Here is a 14206-nt window from a genome sequence, read left to right as displayed (position 1 = left end):
GCCGATCGTCATCGACTCTACTTCCCGCTGCGCTACGAGTCGGTAACGAAAAAGATCAAACCATGTATGCAGTCTCCATAGTGGTCCTGGGCTGGTGCGTAGGTCGGAAAATTTTTGTTTTCTGCTGCGTTCCCCTACAGTGGCATCAAGAGCCGTGCTATGCGTAGATGCAGGTTTCGATCTAGAATACATGGAGATGTATGGGTATTGCATAATATAATTAGGTAGTAGATGAGATCTATTGCTGAAAATTATTTATGCGGGTGACAGATGAAATCTGTTACCCGAGGTTCTTGTTGCTTCCCTAGAATTTGCGTTTGCTCAATCTCGAGACAGCATGGTGGAATTTTACAAAGTTCTGGCAATCCGTGATCCTGATTGATCATGGAAGTGCTATCAGTTCTTTGGGTTCTGCCGTAGTCAAAAGAAAGATGAAATTCGCAGATGAAAGGGCATTGCAGATATTATCTGCACGGGGGTCATGCGTATGACGAAGTTTAGTATGGGGCTCGAGATTTAATTATCTCGTGTTTCATACACCCCGAGATGTTAATGTAGCAACTTGAATAATCATACTTGATGATAAAATGTTGGTAGCTGCGGTTTAAGTCAAAACCTTACAAGCCACGTAAAATAAATTTTTGCATAAACCTATTAGAGGCGTCTAACTTGGTTTTGCAGGATGTGCATGTGATGTGGTATAGCAGTGCTCATATTAATTCGATTATGTATGAGATGACTATATGATGTAATTTGATTAACATGACCTGCGTGTCATGATTCGGCATGATGGCTGGAGCCATATGATTGCACTTTAATGACCTGCGTGTCAACCTTGTTGTAATGCATTATTTTGTTAGCTATAGAGATAGCAATATTATCTGGTGCATCAACAAGGTGGTGGCAATCTTCGCGAAGGTGAACACCGACGCGAATGCCAAAGACGAAGAAATGAAATACTTCTCCGTCAGAAAGGGCTATACCATATCATGCTATTATGAATTGCCTGAGATGTTTATCCCTTATGATGCACCCTTCTTGATTGCGCGGTAGTCGCTTTTATTAGGGTGATCTCTCACTTAAAATATCAAGTAGCTAGTGTTCTCCCAAGTGTAGCACCGTCACGGCACCTATCTTTTCGGGGTGCGCCATGGATGCATGGGTACGAACGATTAGAGAAGTGTGAGGCGGGTGAGGTCAGACCTCGCAGCAAGATCACTTGGTTGTCTTGACGTTCATGGCAGGATCGTCCTGAGCTCGGAACACACGCATCGAAAGATGAGCAAGAGTCACATAGAGATGTGATCGGCAAGTTGGCCTACCGATTAAAATTCCCGTTATGAGATGATGATTCTATGGCGATGAATTGAAGTCTGGATCTTGTATCACTCAAAATTAATTGTGAGAGATATTGATTTGAGTGGGAGCGTACTGTTGAATTAACATGTTTAATTCTCAGTGCAATTAATTATGAACACTGTCTAAGTGTTTCTTGCAAAATAGTTGTAGAATAATGGCTCGCGTTTCCACCTTCCCTATTAAAATTGAATAACTGTTAAATATCTGGTTAAAACTTTACGATTGGTAACGTAATATGAGGATTGTCCTCAAAAGTGCCGAGAAGGACTTTGTCCTATCGCATGCTTTCCGTATCCTCCCGCTAATGCTATGGATCATGTGACTCTCGTCCTTCGATCCAAAAGCTATAATTCCATTTCAGTCAAGTGCAATATGTTTGCTTCCATGAAACCCAAACTTCGAAAGTTGGGATAGTTATATGATATTCGTGGAACTGAAAATTATTTTCAGATACAAACAAAGCAATGTTTGTTTGCAAGTATTAGTAAAAGTGTTTACTATGCATTTGACTGTTGGGAAAGGGATCCAGAAGAACGCCTGTCATATAATGAAAGGTGAATAAAACAACAACTTAAAGAGAAAGGAAGTGTCCAAAGGGTGTTAGTATGACTTACACGCCTAGGAAGTCCGGGGCTAACGCCACTCTTAAGTTGGGTGCTTCTTTTGTGAGTAGGAGAAATACTAAAAGTTAAACTGTTAGAAGTATAAAGGCAGAAAGAAAGATGACTGGAATATCCAGCTCATGTATGAATGTCATACAAGTTTTTGATGTATAGTAGGCTGGTCAAAGATATAGTTCTTGGGAATTATGGTTAAACATGTTAATCACTAATTCTTGGGTATTGTGAGTTAATCACAAAGATACCCGCTCGATTGCATTCAATTGCGAATCACTGTAAGAGCTACTATGGCCTAAAAAGACTAGCCAGAAATGAGGTTAAGGTATACACAGGGAACATAGTAAATGTTACTATACCTTCCATCGGTGTATTGCCGTCTGTATTTATTTTCATAATTCATTTAGAGTTTTAAAAACTCTAGCCCATTGCATAAGGTATCTTGCAAGAAGGTTGTTCATAAGAGAACCTTTTATGTTCGATGTTATGAATAACACAAGGGCCATACTTTCATTATGAATGAGATGTATGTTATGAATATTGATAATAATACAATACCTCTGGGTTTACTTTCATAATTCATTTTAGAGTTTCATACACTCTAGCCCATTGCACAATGTTTGTTGCAAAAGAGTTGTTCGTAAAAACAACAATTGTTGTTAAGTATTATGAATAACATGAAGGGCCATGCTTCCATCCAAGATGGGACGTATGTTATGAATATTGAGGGAAATATGATACATCCATAACACTGATGCTAAATGTCGCAAGACTAAAAGAATACCACACAAGTGTGGCACTACATTTGGTCACATTGGAGAAACCCGCATGGAAAATTCCATTATGATGGATTTTGAAGTCTTTTTGATTTTGAATCATCTGACACTTGCAACTTTCCTCCGAAATGTGAAGTGACTAAAATACCGTTCATAGGCAATAAGGAACGAACAACAAACTTATTAGTGATCATACATTTGATGTGTGTAGTCCGATAAGTGTTGTTAGTGGTGGATTTATTTATCTTCAGAAATGACTCAAGTAGATATATGGATATTTACTTGATGAGACGGAAGTCTGGATCTTTTGAAATCATTCGAAAGGTTTTCAAAAATGAAGTAGAAGTTATTGTAACAAGAAAATTATGTTTCTGCAATTTGATTGCACAAAGGAATATTTGAGTTACATGTTTAGCGAATGTCTGATGAGTTGTGAAAGGGGTTTCATAACTTGCACCTCCTGGAACACCACTGCAAGTGAAAAGTCCGTGGAGATGTAATCTAACCATTTATGACATGGTAAGGTCAAAGATGACATAAATAAATTTGCCATTATCCTTTTTAAAGTGATGCTTTAGAGACTGCGGCTTTTACACTGAAAAGAGCTACATCGGGTCTGTTGAAATGAAGCCATGGTATGGTACGCCCAACCATGTTATATCTTTTCTTAACATTTGGAATATGGGGCTTGTGTAAAAGGTTACAAACCTATTCCAAATCAGACAAGTGCTACTTTGTAGGTTATCCCAACTAAAAAGATTTTATAAACCTCTTGTATTTTTTTAAACTAAAATTATATAAAATTTATGCAACTAAAATTATCAAAGTATTTTTTGTTCAAAACATTGATTGAAAAAAGAATTTTAATAAAGAATTTTTTTGAAACTTTAATAGCAAACTGAAATAACAAAATATGTTTTTGATTAAAACAGACATTTAAAATAACCTAAGAATTACTAAATTGAATATAATGATTAAAAACAGTAATATTAAATAGCAGGAAAAAAATCACTCAAAAATCTAGTAAAGTTATTCACAAACTAGTGATTCACACAAATTTCAAAGAATTCAAATTTTAACTACTCAAATTTAAAAACTAATGGCACTAACAGAAAGTTTATAATTTTTGTGACCAAAAAGCAAAAAGAATCACTGAAAAATTGTAAGTATTTAGCTGTAAGTAGAAAGAAAAGAAAATAAATAAAGCAAAAAGAAAACAAAAAAACTGGAAAAAATTAAAAAAATGCGGCCTACTGGTCAGAAACGCTCTTAGATTGGGCGAAGCGGGCGGTTCTCTGACATGGTAGTTTTTTGCCACGGGTTAGGAAAAAAGTGGTAGTTTTCGGCACAAAGTCGTAAAGTGTTAGTTTCTAGGCACGTTTACACGAAATGTGGTAGTTTTTGGTTTAATACTCAGAGTAAAGAGATAGCGATCCGGGTCCCTGCCGAGCCTTATATAGGAGTAGTCCTATGAAAACTACTCCGTGCTCTGCCACATCGGCATGGGCAGGTGGACAGGGAAGCTCTAGCAGAGATGACTCAGACGAGGGAAGCAGCACAAGCTGCAGGAGAGATGAGAGAAGCAGTACAAGTCCAAGGAGGTGCAACCGTGCAAGGGAATAAGAAGTGATTCAAGAGATCAATTAATTGATGGACTGTGATAACTGTCAACCGTGTGACAGATTGCAAAAAGTACCACACGACCCCTTCCCTTCGATCCCACCACCTCTCGAACGAACCCCCCTCCCCTCCTTCGATCTTATTTTCTCGTGATTTTTTTGGCTCCTCCCAATTTGTTTTTCCTCTGCACACGAGGTTGCGGGGTCTCCCCGATTTTCTCAGCTGCTGCACACAAACAATCAGCCGTTTAAAAAACGCACAATCAACAGTTTAAAAATAGGCAAAAAAAGGCCTATCAACAAGGGGATCGAACCCACACCCTCTGATACTAAATGTGACCACACCAACCAGCTAGGCTAGCTCACTTTCTTGATTCCACAAAACTTACATACTAATTGAATCTTCTTGAGACGACATTGCACAAAAAAAGACAACAAACATTAACTGAAAAATCCAAAACGGCAGCCTCACTTGTCCGGGTTTTAGGACTGTGCGCCCCAGTTCCATCATTTTTTTTCACACCGGTTCACATGGTTCAGAAAACTGATGGTCACATTCCCTCCTTTCAGATGCAAATTACCACAGTGTTTCCGCGTAAGTTATCAACTATGTGGGTATTATATTAACATGCTATTTACATAGAAATTACTAAGGGTTATTTTTTTAACAACTTTTCTCTCCCTTGGTCAAATTTAAGATAGACATAAGTTATCAGGTATGTGTTCGTATATTACAGTGCTATTTTCACGTAAGTTACCAAGGGTATGTTTTTTAATATTTTTCCCTTTGGTCAAAGTTATCACGGTGTTTGTAAGTAAATTATCGGGTGTGCGGTTCATTTATTCCCGTGTTATTTTCACATAAATTACCGGGGTTATATTTCATTTTTCAATAACCTTTTTCCCCCTTGGTCAAAGTTACCACAGTGTTTATACGTACATTATGGGGTATGCGGTTCAAACATTATGATGTTACTTTTCACATAAGTTTTTAGGGGTATGTTTTTCAAGAACTTTTCCAAATTTACTGCGGTATTTGTACCTAAGTTATCAGGATGCGGTTCGTATATTACCATTTTATTTAAAAAAAACTATCTGGAATATATTTTTAACAATTCCCACACAGTTATCGTGGTGTTTGTATGTATGTTAACGGGTATGCGGTTCATACATTACCATGTTATTTTCACATATGTTAACAGAAGTATGTTTTTCAACTTGTTCCTCTCCTTGGACAGAGTTACCGCGGTGCGTATATTACCATGCTATTTTTATATAAGTTATCCAGGGTATGTTTTTCAACAAAAAAAATTACTGTTGTATGTTTCAACAAAAAAATTCCTCAGGTCAAAAGTTACCGCAGTGTTCTGAACTTAAGTTATCACGCCTATGGTGCGTATATTACCATGCTATTTACATGTAAGTTATAGGAGTATGTTTTTCAGCAACATTGCTCCACCACTTGTCAAAGTTACTGTGTTATTTTTACCTAAGATCATGCTTGCATTACGTAAATTATCATGTTCTTTACACTGAAGTTACGGGAGGCAAAAAAAAAGGTTTCCCAATCTTCTCTCCATGCACTAGACACTGAAGTTATCATGTCTATGGTGTGTTAAATTAGCATGCTATTTAGGCAGGAGTTATCGGAGTTATTAGTGTATTTTTCCCCGAGTTGAAGTTAATAGGGCACGGGGTATGTAACTTACCAGCCATGCGGTGCGTAAATTACCATGCTATTTTCACGAGAATTACCGAGGTGTGTTCCAACAAATTTTATCTCCCGGTCAAAAGTTACTAGGCCCAGGTAACTTAGCAGCCCCTCAGGCCATCGTGTAAGAAAACTTCTTGCAATAATAATTTTTAGTGTTCATATATTGAACAATAACTAGGGTGGAATGAGTTATCTACGGGTCGATTCCATGATTCACTAGTTCCATGAATGTACAACTAGGTACATGGATTGATGAATCTTAGCACAAGCATGATGTAGCTGACCAGGTTAGTGCGGTCAGAATTTCCCATTGACCAGGCTAGGTCCTGGGTCGATGCACCATGTCAGCATCACGAAGGACATGCCGGACGCGACCACACCCTAAATTCAGATAAAATCATATCAGCGGCAAGCCATGCTTTGCTTACTGTAGCAAGCAATTCAGAAGCACGATGGTTGATTGGTTTCTTACGGAGTAGAGGAAAGTGAGGATCTGGAACTTGCTGGAGATGGTCCACCCGGCGAGGTTGTACTGCACGCCGAAGCCGACGACGGTAACCTGGAGGAAGCTGGAGGACACACTTATGTAGAATTGAGCACCATGGCGCCGACGAGCAAGACGACCTTGCTGGCGAGCTTGGTGGCACCGATGGCCGCCCTGAGGTTGAGAGACACTGAGCGGGTGACTACGACGAGCATGAAGGAACGTTGGGGGATGGCCGTCCGGTGGATTGAGAAGCCCCTGTTCATGTGGCTCCCCGCCATTTGATAAGATAAAGAGAAATGTGGTTTATCAGGTCGAAACAATACAAGTTATCGGTCGAAACAATACAAGTTATCGGTCGAAACAATACAAGTTATTGTGCTGACACATCATAAATTATCATGCTAAAATGAAGTTACCATGCAAAAAAATAGAATGAGTTAAACATGCTGACAAACTGTGAGTTAAACATGGTGACACTTTAGTTATCAAGCTTGCATATTAAGTTATCAGGCTCAAATTGCATAATTTATCGGGTTGAAAGTAAAAAAATTATTTGAAAGCAGATCGAATTAATAATGTTGTCACGGTATAATTTGTCAGGCTAAAACAGTATGGATTATCAGTTAGAAACTGTTCAAGTTACCATGTTGAAAAATATAATGAGTTAAATAGGCTAACAAAAGTGGTTTTTATCATATTGACACACTAAAATTTATTCAGGGCGACATACTATAAATTATCAGGTTCAAGCTGCATAAGTCATCAAGTTGAAGTAAAACATGAGTGTTGAAACCTGTTAGAGTTAAACATTTTGATACATCACAAGTTATCAGGCTGACATATTATAACTTATCAGGCTGATCAAGTTGCATAAGCTATCTTGTTAAAGTAAAAAAAAATAAGTATTCAAAGCGGTTCGAGTTAGAATGCTGGCACGATATAATTTATCAAGCTAAATCAATATGAATTATCAGGTAGAAACAATTGAAGTTATTATGCTCAAAAATAAAGTGAGTTAAACAGGTTAGCAAAGTGAGTGTTATCATGCTGACACGCTAGAAGTGACCAAGATGACATAGTGTAAGTTATAAGGCCCCAGATGCATAAGGTTCATACTTTAGCCTTCCTCTGAACAAAATACTCTTCATGCCAACTGATCCCAAGGTCAATAACATAAGGAAACGTAAGTACCTCAATGGTCGGTCCAAGATCGATGACGCCATCTTTGTGCCGCTCTCGGAAGGTCTCGAGGCCCTTTCATGATATGTAGCCGAACCAGTGCACGTCGACGTCGATCTCAAAGTATTTCGAGCCCTACATCATAATAAGTAGACATATGCACATGTTTCAATCTGGGGCGCATCAAGAATATATGAATTTGAGCATGGTGATGGAGACGTGAGGAAGCATGAATGGTTAGTATAGCTTGTAGAATTTGTGTTGAGGTCAAGACAACACCGGCTTCTGGTTGTAGGTCTACACAAGCCTCCCCTCGGCTGCACTAAGCTGCAGGTCTTGGGGTTCACAATGTCGGACAGAATTTTTAGCCTCTCTGTGTAGGGCACGTTGCTGTCCATCGGGAACCCCTTGACCTTCTCCATTTCCTCATTCATAACACTATGCATAACCAATTACTCATCAGAAACTTGTCTGGGGTACTAAAAAAATTTAGCTGATGAAATGCAATCAATTGGGCTCACCTTGATGTTGTCCCTGAGCTGAGGAGAAATCTCCTTGTCGAAGCTATTGGATATCTTGAAATACAGGACCAGGATTACGCCTTCATCGTCATTCTAGCCGAGCATGGTAGTAGGATAGGCAGGCAATTGTAGTCTGTACATATCAGTTAACTTGGTAAGTTTCAGATCTAAGAAATCAATACTGCTTGCTTAAGTAGTTGAAGAAACACAAGTGAATTACTGAATGTTCACAATGTTGGCAACTGCCACAAGTAAACATAATCCATACAGAACTAGATGAGTAGTCTGGAGAGACGTTAGATGAAACAGAGTTTACAGATGGCCGAGGGGACTGACTGACCATCCACTAAATTGGTTTGGCAGAGCCTTGCCAGCACGGTGACCGCCACCAGCATCCATTCTATCCATGGGCCAGTCCACGACGGACACCGGACAGCGTCCTCGTCGGCTGGCTAGTCGCCGGCGCATGGTTGGCTCGTGGCGGCTCGCAGTAGGTAGAGGGGGCGAAGCAAATTGGCCTGGTCTGGGGAGGTGGAGGGGGAGTGTTGGTGGCTCAACGGGCCAGTCCACGACGCACACCGGACAACGTCCTCGTCCTCTGGCTAGTCGCCAGCGCGTGGTTGGCTCGCGGCGGCGCGCAGGAGGTAGAAGGGGCGGCGCAAATTGACCTGGTCTGGGGAGGTGGAGGGGGAGTGTTGGCGGCGCGGGGAGGCGGAGGTGGCACGGGGGTAGGAGCCTCCGGAGGCGGTGGCGCGCTGGTGGGGGAGCGACCATGGTGGCGCGCGAGCTCGCCGGCGACTGGAATGGGGATCGAAGCGAGGTCAGCGAAGAGAGGGCAGCACTATTGGTTTTCTCCTTAGGGTGGGGTCCGATCTGTTTGGGTGTTTTTTCTGTGTACCGGTTCGATCGCGTGATCGTGATCCAACGTCTCCTAGCTCGTGTGGCAGTTTTGCAAAAAAGATTTCGGTTACCACATACATATTTCGTTAATTGATTGATTAATTAACAAGGTGCATGCAAGAGATTCCTAAATTAGCTTCTTGGATGAGCCATGGAGGCCTACCTCCTGGAAACCAATAACAAAAAAAAACATTTTTCTTGCTTAAAAATTCATCCAAACACATCATTGTTCCCACAAGGAAGAGTTTTTTTTTGCAGGGTAATACACGTTTCATTTATATCATAAGGATTATAGTACAAGTCACGTAAACACCGACAAGGCTAAGGAAACAGTAGAGCGCTATCTTAGCACAATGAAACACCAGCCAAGAAGAAAAATTACTATTAAGACCGGAGAATCATCACGTCCAACAACACAAATACATATATAACCCACATTTCATAATCTCCACGCAGCTTCTTAGCCAGGGAAGCAAATAGGAATGGTAGTACCTGCTAGATAAGATAATTAACGCCCGCGGCAGCCGAAGATGGCCTGGCAGCCGCTACCGGTGTAGGGCTGCCCCCGGCCAGCGCAGGAGCCGGGGCACGCCGGCCTGCTCGCCTGCACCCCTTTGTAGCTGATGTACTGGTCGCCGTAAAGCACCCTCCTCCGCGGGTATGCCTCCTCCTCGCGCTCCGCGAAGCCCACGTCGTCCTCCTCGACGCCGCCTAACGTGCGCACTGGTATCGCGTGGGTGGTGCCGGCGAGGACGTCGTGGCTCATGATCATCGCTGCAGTGATGGAAGCCAAGATGAGTAGTTGCGTTTGCAGCCTCATTGTCTCTGCTTCAAGAGGTGCTGCTGCCCTGTGGCCTGTGCTTCAAAGAGGAGTACTATATATCACCCAGTGTGAGGATCCTTCCCTTAATAATGAGCGATAGCACTGCTGCGTCAGAGAGATGGGTCAGGAACTCTTTTTTCCTCTTTGCGGATAAAAATTTCATCTAATCGTATAGGGTACAGGGTATGAATCATATATAGAAATGGTGGGACATAGTTTATCGAGTGGATGAGGGAACTCCAACAGCACCAACACGCCTAACATTGCATGTGATGCTAGACGACACGTTCGATAGCGTCCGGCGGGTGCGTGTCCGGTCACCGGCGTGACAAAGGAGGCTTTTCTTTCTTTTTGCAAACAAAAAGGTCCACAGCAGAGTTAAATTGCGCAAACCACCAGCAAGCAAAACCTTTTTTTCCGATGGGACCAGGTGGCAAAACTAACACTAACGCTACCTCACAAGGCAACAGAATTTAAAGTTTTCAATCGAACGCTAACCCTCAAACCCCCTCTATCTGTCCGGACCAGCCTTACATTTTCTTGCAGATTTCTAATGTGTATGCTTTTTTACTGGCTGATGATGACATAGACCTAGGGTAGGGTCATAGGCCTGACCTATAAGCCCTATTCAGGGTCATTATCAAAGAAGCAAAGGTACTCAAAGGACAACAGAGAGAGCCCAACCAAGACGTCGAGTATCATCCACTCGATTAACCAATCACTCGGAGATCCGTCATCCCTGCGATCACTCGACCATATAAAGAACCATTCGACTTATTGAAGACTAGGAGTCGACTAGCACCGCAACGGTCAGGCGTTCACTCCGTAGTTTTTAATAGCCATTTATAGCACTTAATGCTGGCGTTACCAGTAACGGCCTGTCTTTTTGTACATTGAACCCCTTGTAACGTGGGCTGGCTGGGGTCCTGGCGCACTCTATATAAGCCACCCCCTCCACAAGGGTTGGCACCCCCTGTAACGTTCACACGCATAAACCAATCGACCGCCTCCGGGCTCCGAGACGTAGGGCTTTTACTTCCTCCGAGAAGGGCCTGAACTCGTAAACTCGCGCGTACAACTTCACCGTAGCTGGGATCTTGCCTCTCCATACCTACCCCCCTCCTCTACTGTCAGACTTAGAACCACGACAGTTGGCGCCCACCGTGGGGCCGGTGTCTTAGCGACTTTTCGGTGAAGTTGCAGTTTTTCCGATTCCCATCATCATGGTTTCCGGCGGAGGATTGGCTGAGGGCCGCGAGATCCGTCTCGGCGCGCTCGTCTTCATCGCCGACGACTCTGCCTGGCTCCAAGAAGCTCCACTCGACGTTGAGGCGCTCCCAGTCCGCGGGGCGACGCACTTTCGCGCGTGCGTTCGCGGCGTCCTCCTCCGGCGGCAGTCGACCCAGTACCAGTCGACTCCTGTGATGTCCTCACTCCCTGCCGCACGCCGCCGCAAGTGGTCCGGTCGGTCGCGGCTCCAGCGGTGGGTGAGGCATGCGGTGGCCCGCCAGTCGGCTACTCCCCAGGTCACGGCAATCGAGCCCGACGAAACTCTCTACGGCTTGTTCGACTGGCTCCGCAGAGACCGCATCCGAGTGCGACAGCAGCGATCCCGCGGCAGAAGTTTTGATGGTCAACGGACCACGCAGTCCTCCTGGCTTCCCCCGCGAAGACGGAGGTGATGGCAACGGCGATCCGTCGCATGCCCACGAGGAGTACCGTCCCGAGCCACTTTCTTCGTAGCAGAGGGAAGAGCTTCGCCGCCGCAATATGGATGCACTCCACACTCCCATTGTTGGGGAGACCCCCGAGGCCCGGGCCTTGGAGGAGGTGCGCTTGGCCAACCCGGCTGACCGCACTCGACTGGATAACCTCCAGCGGGCTCTCGACGAGCGCGCTCGGCAGCGGATCCCTGATTCCAGTCGACGACAGCTTTTTCCACCTCCACCGCAGGTATACCGCACGCCGATTAAAAATCTCACTGCTGCAGCTCGTATAGAGGAATCGACTCAGCCCTCCCAATCGGAGGCTGGCCGGGGTTTGATGCAGATTCGGGCCTTGCTCCGAGCGGTAGGAGAACAGAATACCGCAGTGTCTCAGTCGCGGAACAGGATTCACAGTAGGTCGGTGAGGGCGGACACAGTTCAGTCGGCCCACAGCCCAAGATCGCCCCCGAGGCGTGAGGGACGTGAGCCCCGGCAAAATCGGCACGGGAACCAGGAGCAGTATGATCACCGACTCGGTCGAGACGACCGTCGTCGAGTGCCCACACCTCCTCCGAGGAGTGGTTCGAATGCTCCTCGGCAGCATGATGACAGACGCCCTCTCAGCGGCGAGCGCAGAGGTCCAGTCGACCCCAGGGAGCCGGTCTTTGACGCGAGATCAATTCTGGTTCAAGGTCTGGTGGACAGGAACAGAGCACACAGAGAGGGTCATGACAGAGACCAACCGACTGGCAGCAGGGTACATGTTTCAGGCCCCGAGTGTTTTAGCAGAGCCATCAGGGCTGCGGTGATTCCTCCCAACTTCAGGTTGGTGACTGGAGTCAGCAAGTTCACTGGTGAGTCCAAGCCTGACACTTGGCTAGAGGATTACCGAGTGGCTGTGCAGATTGGAGGTGGCATTGATGAAGTGGCCATGAAGCACCTTCCCTTGATGTTGGAGGGCTCAGCCGGAGCATGGTTGACTCAGTTGGCACCTGGCAGTATATACAGCTGGGAAGAGCTCGCCCGAGTGTTTGTTAGAACCTTTGAAGGAACTTGCAAACGACCAGCAGGGCTGACAGAATTGCAACATTGTGTGCAGAAACCGAATGAAACTTTGAGGGATTATATTCAGAGGTGGACCACCTTGCATCACATGGTGGAAAATGTGTCTGAGCACCAAGCTGTTTTTGCCTTCAAGGAAGGCGTGAAGTATCGGGAGCTTGTCCTGAAATTCGGGCGGACAGGCGATATGTCCTTGACTCGGATGATGGAAATAGCCACTCGGTACGCCAACGGAGAAGAAGAGGATCGACTCCGTAGTGGGAAGAGTAAACCAGTCGGCCAGGATGCCGGAGGTACATCCACTCGGAAGAAGAAGCGTAAAGCTGAGCCTGCTGCTCCTGGTGAAGCTTTGGCTGTGACTCAAGGAAAGTTCAAGGGGAAGGCCAAGGGGCCCTGGACCCCCAAGAAAGTAAAGGATCAGGCTGGAAATGATGTGCTGGATATACCGTGTCACATCCATACCAAGAAAGATGAAGAGGGTAATTTCATTTACCACAAACATACCACTCGACAGTGTCGACTCCTGATCCAACAGTTCCGTGAGAATCAGTTTGGTGGCAAGGAGAAAGGGTTGGACAAGGGTGAGGATAAGGAGGAAGATGATTATGGTTTCCCTAACATCAACTCCACTCTGATGAGTTTTGCTGATGTCGAGAGCAAGAGTCGACTGAAAGTAATCAACAGAGAAGTGAACATGGTTGCTCCGGCAACACCCAGTCATTTGAAGTGGTCTCAAACTGCCATTACATTCGACCAGTCTGATCACCCAGCGCGTATAGCCACCCCTGGGAGGCAAGCGTTGGTGGTCGACCCTGTGGTGGAAGGCACTCGACTGACCAAAGTGTTAATGGACGGTGGCAGTGGCCTGAATATCCTTTATGCGGAGACTTTGAAACAGATGGGCATTCCGATGTCCAAGCTGAGTGAAAGCAACATGAGTTTCCATGGTGTCATACCTGGCAAGAAGGCACAATCCCTCAGTCAGATCGCCCTTGACGTGGTTTTTGGTGATTCGAAGAATTACCGCAAAGAGAAGTTGACATTTGAAGTTGTGGATTTCCAGAGTGCTTATCATGCTATTCTGGGCAGACCTGCTTATGCACGTTTTATGGCTCGACCATGTTACGTATACCTCAAATTGAAGATGCCCGGTCCCAGAGGAGTGATCACTATCACTAGCAATCGGCAGAAGGTAGAGGAATGCTTTCAGAAAGGTTCCAAAATTGCTGATGCACAAATGGCAGTAGTTGAATTGCAAGAGTACCAGAAGAACGCAGATCCGAGTGATTTGCTGCGAGCCAAAAAGCCTGCTACAGACTCTACATTTCAGTCGGCCGGTGAGACGAAGCCGATTCATATTCACCCGACCGATCCCAGTGCTGCTCCGACTCATATTTCAACGACACTCGACAGCAAATAGGAAGAAGCGCTCATCCAGTTCCT

General features: G+C 44.7%; 1 protein-coding gene and 1 long non-coding RNA gene across 2 annotated transcripts; both read right to left on the bottom strand.

The window, feature by feature from the left end:
- Positions 1-6338: 6338 nt before the first annotated feature.
- LOC141042127 (uncharacterized) lies at positions 6339-8172 on the bottom strand. Its single transcript, XR_012203949.1, has 2 exons — positions 6558-8172; positions 6339-6466 (listed from the first exon to the last, which is right to left on the bottom strand). It is a non-coding gene; the product is annotated as an uncharacterized lncRNA (long non-coding RNA).
- A 1368-nt stretch (positions 8173-9540) lies between these two features.
- Positions 9541-10119, bottom strand: LOC109769576 (uncharacterized). Its single transcript, XM_020328305.4, has one exon. It carries the CDS (start codon positions 9990-9992, stop codon positions 9681-9683), a length of 312 nt encoding a protein of 103 aa, XP_020183894.1. The 5' UTR covers positions 9993-10119; the 3' UTR covers positions 9541-9680.
- Positions 10120-14206: the final 4087 nt, after the last annotated feature.

This window comes from Aegilops tauschii, chromosome 2 (genome assembly GCF_002575655.3).
Source record: "Aegilops tauschii subsp. strangulata cultivar AL8/78 chromosome 2, Aet v6.0, whole genome shotgun sequence".
NCBI lineage: Eukaryota > Viridiplantae > Streptophyta > Magnoliopsida > Poales > Poaceae > Aegilops > Aegilops tauschii.
The sequence above is the reverse complement of the archived record's forward strand: the minus strand, read 5'-3'. Positions and strand labels throughout refer to the sequence as shown.